This window comes from Pinus tabuliformis, chromosome 6 (genome assembly GCF_031772625.1).
Source record: "Pinus tabuliformis cultivar Carrire ecotype Pingquan chromosome 6, CPIR1, whole genome shotgun sequence".
NCBI lineage: Eukaryota > Viridiplantae > Streptophyta > Pinopsida > Pinales > Pinaceae > Pinus > Pinus tabuliformis.
Window position 1 is genome coordinate 902,893,696 of NC_142292.1, and position 5,335 is coordinate 902,899,030.

At 33.5% G+C, this 5,335-nt stretch overlaps 1 protein-coding gene across 1 annotated transcript; it reads right to left on the reverse strand.

Moving 5' to 3' along the window:
• Positions 1-1,522: 1,522 nt before the first annotated feature.
• On the reverse strand, positions 1,523-3,053 carry LOC149261847 (putative clathrin assembly protein At2g01600). The gene has a single exon (XM_089371479.1). It carries the CDS (start codon positions 3,051-3,053, stop codon positions 2,052-2,054), a length of 1,002 nt encoding a protein of 333 aa, XP_089227605.1. The 3' UTR covers positions 1,523-2,051.
• Between the last annotated feature and the right edge of the window lie 2,282 nt (positions 3,054-5,335).

A 5,335-nucleotide genomic window follows, 5' to 3' on the forward strand; every position in this document is an offset into this window, starting at 1 on the left:
GATATGTAGTCAAAATTTGAAGGATTTTCATACTACGGATGGCCCTTTTAGCCTAAACTTTGTCCAAGGCAAAAATCTTGGGTTTTAAGCCATATTATTGTCATTTGATGGTCACTCAATATGTGTGGGGCCCTAACCCATTCCACATTCACTAATAAGGAATATGACCACTATATATATTTTTATTATAGTAAGGATTGTCCCTAGGGCCTATACTTATGTCCAATATAAAATCCAAGTACCTAGGTCATAGTGCTTTCTATGAGGACTTATTTAATGCGTACATGGCCCTAAGTCATAATACATGTCTCCAATAAGGAATTTTAACTTTGAGTATGATATATTCTTTCCGGCATTTATAATTTTGTAATGATAATGATAGGTATTAGAGCTCATGCCAAGATTTATTGTCCAAATCTATGGCTTTTGGGCCACGCATGGGGTCTAATGCTACCATATAGGACCTACATAGATAATCTCTACCTTTTTTGTGAGACATTGTGGAAATTCCAGGATTTTCATTGCATGGATGGTTCTCTTGGACAAATCCACAATTTAAAGTAAAAGTCAAGAATTATAGACAATAAATTTGATTATGCTACTGATAGGCCATAGTAGGGCCTCAAGCCATCACATAAGCCTTGCAGGTGGAATACCTAACTTATGAGAAGAATATGGTAAACAATTCAAGATTTGAAACACTATGAATGGATCTCAAGTCATGTCATTGTTCAAGGTTAAAAGACTATATTAAAAGCCTATTAATTGCCTGTAGAGCTCATACCACATGTGCAATGCCATGGGCTACTAAATACATAATGCACATATAATATTTATCGTGTGTGAGATATGGTCACAATTTGAAGTAATGGTGCATTAGGGATGGTCATTGTTGTCCATACCATGTTTCAAGGAAAATTTCAAAATATCAAGCTACTCATGGCACTTGTGTAAACCTAGAGGGCATCACAAGATCCATCCATACAAAATCTTTTGCTTATAAGAAAAATATTGTGTCTACTTCAAGACTTGCAATACACTAATTGTTTCTCAAAGATGAGGTTATTAGATAGCTCCAAAATTTAAGGTCTAAGCTATAACATTTCCTATGGGTTTCATGAGCCATATGTCCCATTCAAATAGACTATACAAATGTTACATAGGGATTCATTATACTAGAGGTGCAAACATATTAACATTTTGATGAGTGAACACAAGGTATATCAACTCAAATTAAAGATTTGAGAACTATATAATCACATTTAGTGGGCACCATGATTTAGGACATGGCAAAAATATATGGTTTAATGCCCCGAAACAAAGTTTGTGGCCTTCAAATTTATTTTTGGAGATTATCTAGCCTGCCTAAAACCCCAAATCACTATATAGAATTATGGACATATGCAATCCCAAATACACACCTAAAACAGTAAATATTTTTTATAAATTCACGCCATTTATATCCAGAATAATAATATTAACTGTACAAATTCACATCTAAAATAGTATTTTTGAACCTGCTTACAATAATAACACACTAACCCTAAAAACCCGGAAATCATTTCCCAGGTCTTCTTCCAACGGACGAAACTCCACACAGAACACACAAGGAGCATATAAATTCAGTACATATATGTAACATTAATCGATCCACCACATCATTCGACCCTTCTAATAACCCTAGCCTGTCAAGAAAGGGTTTGCTCTGTGCCCATTCTGAAGGGCAAGCTCTATCTGCTATGCAATGCTCTCTCCCATTCTATGTCCCCATGATAATTAGTGAATGAATCCTTTATGTTCACATCGAATGCCCTCTCCCATTCTTTCACTGCATGATTGCTTTCATAACTAGCCTCCTGGCCAGTGTTTTCAGAACCAAAAATGATCAATGGCCTCTCTTCCTCCACTGCATCCTGCGAAGTCTCCTTCGGAGCTGTTGCTTTCTTAGTAATATGTTCTTCCTCCACTGCATCCTGCGAAGTCTCCTTCGGAGCTGTTTCTTTCTTAGTAATATGTTCTTCCTCTAAGCCATTACAGTGATGCCTGTATTTTTAAATGCGATCCTCCATTTGGCTGAGGAATCTCTTCTGTGAGAGATAGTCACCATGGCCATCTGTTAGACCTACTCTAGTGCATGCATTACAAAACTCCGAGAGTTTATCGTACTGCTGCAAAATTTGGTCGTAAATATAAACGAAGTATAAAGCTTGATCACCGGAAAAGTCAGAGAAGGAATAATCCAGCAACTTGCGTACACAATCATTAATGGCTGTGCAGATTTTTGGACAATCTTCCACAAGTAAATCCAGAGCGTAGTGAACGAGACAGTTCACTGCCACGGGGCCCTCCTCAGTAGGACTGCAGTCTAAGAGGCAACCTAGAAGTAGATGCAGGGATCGCAAATCTTGCAAAAGCTGAGCAATTTCAAAATTCTGATATTGAGAAAGGGTCACGTAGTAAATCTTGGTGTTGCACTGCAGTCTCTGAACCAAAAAAGAGGCATACTTGCGAACCCAAAGAGAGAATTGGAGGGCCAATGGGGTGGAGGAATCCTTAAAACTTTGGGACACATCAGAGGATTTCTGCTTTTCTTCAGAGGATTTCTGCTTTTCTTCATCTTCTTGGTCGAAAATGCAGGGAAGAACATCCCTGGTCAGTCGATGAACGAGTGCCAACGTCTTGACAGCGACCATCCAATTTTTTGTTCGGCTTAACCGATCTTCGACAACTTGTTTTATATAAAGTCTCAGCCTTTGCTGTTCCATTGCAGCAACCAAAACGAGGAAGTGTTTTTCCTTCGGGGGCTTACCATTGTGGCGAGCAACTTTAATGAATGCAACCTCTATGTCTGCAAGTCTGGTATTGATAACTGGAGTCGTATTGACAAGTCCGTCATGATGGCAAATCCAACAGAAACGGCGTCCTTCAGCGCTCCCACTACTTTTCTTGACCAGGATTCCATCCAGGCCATTTTGAACAATGAAAACAGAATTCTCCTCACAAAATTTAACTCTATGGTATTGTTCATCGCTTCCATTAGATAGATGTGACATTTTGTGGTTTTTTTAATAACATAGGATCTTTAAAAATTTTCTGTTCGGTGATGGATGTGACATTTCGTGGTGTTCATGGACTTTTTTTAAATTATATGTCAGGTGATTTTATTATGAAGATTAATTAGGGGCTCAGGTAAGTTAATTTTTCATATTTATTTATTGTTAATTTTTATTTTACAAGAATTATTAATTTAAATTATATAAATAAAATTGTTTTATTTTAAAAATCATCAAAATTCCTTAAAATTACTAAACAAATTTTAAATATATTTAAAAAAAATATATAATTATCATGTTCAGAGTCAATAAAATCAAAATTAATCCACTTTAAAATAGATATAAATACTTTATCTTTAAACTAAATATCTTTAAACTAAACACGTGGTATATGACATCCATTTTGCTAAGTGATGTCTCACGCGTTCAATGTATATGGCTATTTGCATCATTGACTTTAAGAGCATATGGCATTTGCCATGCAATATGACTTTAGTATATATATATTCAAAATATATTAATAAATAATAATAAAAATATTTAATTTGCTTGAGATGTCTTAAGCATTTAAAGTACATGGCTATTTATATTTTGATTTTATATATCATATGTTATATATATCCAAAAGTATATGTTATATGATATCATTAATTTTTTAAAATATAGATAATAAATAAAAATATGATAATAATAAAAATATTTAATGTAGATAATAAATAAAATATTTTATTATATAAAATTAAATAATATTGATGTGTATTTATAATTATATTAATAAGGAAAATATTTTAATATGGATAATATGGTGTATAAATAAAATATTTTACTATTTATATTAAGTAAAAAAATAATTTGTAAAAAAATAATTTAAAAATATCTAAAGTAGTTTCACTATTTTATATTTTGGTCTTTTTCACATATAGTTTTTGGTAAGTCTAAAATTTATCAATTAATTGTTGAAATTGCAAATTTAAGAGGTGTAGTTTGTATAATCCAAGTGTCCAAAGGGATTTTCAAGGCATTATATCCATTTATACGTTCAAAAATGCAATTTAAACAATGGAGAATTACATATAATATGTATATAACCAGTATAGATTAATCTTAAACCCCCATTCCCCCACACACACATATTGTTGTGGTTAAAATTTATATATATATATATATATATATATATATATATATATATATATCTAAACCACACCCACTATTTATGAAGTCTGGGAGTGATTAAATGTCTTGTACAACAGATCTTTTTTGAGATTTGGCACTCTAAAAGAATTTTGCATATCAAGACACAATAAAAACAAAACAAAACATGCAACAATTATCTAGTTTTATTAATAATTTGCATAAAGTATAAAATGAAAACATAGAAACATTCCATACCGTCATCCAATCTTCATTACTTCATAATTTTCATAAAATATAGCATACAAAAACATCCAAGACGATTTGTCCCCTGACACGAAAATTGCACCAGCACAGGATGGAAACAATCATAAGGCAAATGGCCTCGCGAAATCATATTATCTATCAAACAATGAAATAGAACCAATAGATTTCCAAAACATGTTCCATTAAGTTCTTCCAAAACTCCAGGGATTTACGCCATAATCTTTTGTGATCAACACTCGTGGGAACTTCGTACTAGCTAAATGATAAAATTTGGCACTTAAAATTCTCCTTGGTAGTTCTTAAGGCTACGACACAAAACCCACTTAAGGAATCATCAAACTTCAAGCTAGGTCTGATGCTATAGGGACTTTCTCACAGAAGAGAGGAAATGCATAGGGCTAAAGGTCACTATACAAGTCGTGGATTAGGAATATTTTTCCTACGAGAAAAATATTGTGCTTTTTTTTAGGTTTTGGCATGTCATGAATGGTTTTCAGGGCTTAGGGCATGATTTTAAGGTCAAAATTCAAGGTCTAACACCCAATATTTTTTTTAGGGATCATGTGCCTCATACAATGTCTTAACAACAAATTGATTGAAGTGGCTCCAAAAATGCTCAAAATTCAGAAGTGCCTCAAAATAGCTCAAAAATAAGAGTGATCATATTGAAGTGAAACTAGGACAATATCGTAGTGTTTTTCATCCCGATTCCAACAATGTAAATGATACTCAAATTCGAGTTCGTATGCTTCAAATATTCGTGGTCAATGTTTTTGTCAAACTAGGCCAAATTGCAGTCACTAACGAGGCAACAATTTGGAAAAGAGTCGGCAGATGAAATCCGGCAGTCGGAAAGGGTGAATTTGTTGCCTCTTTAACTTTTT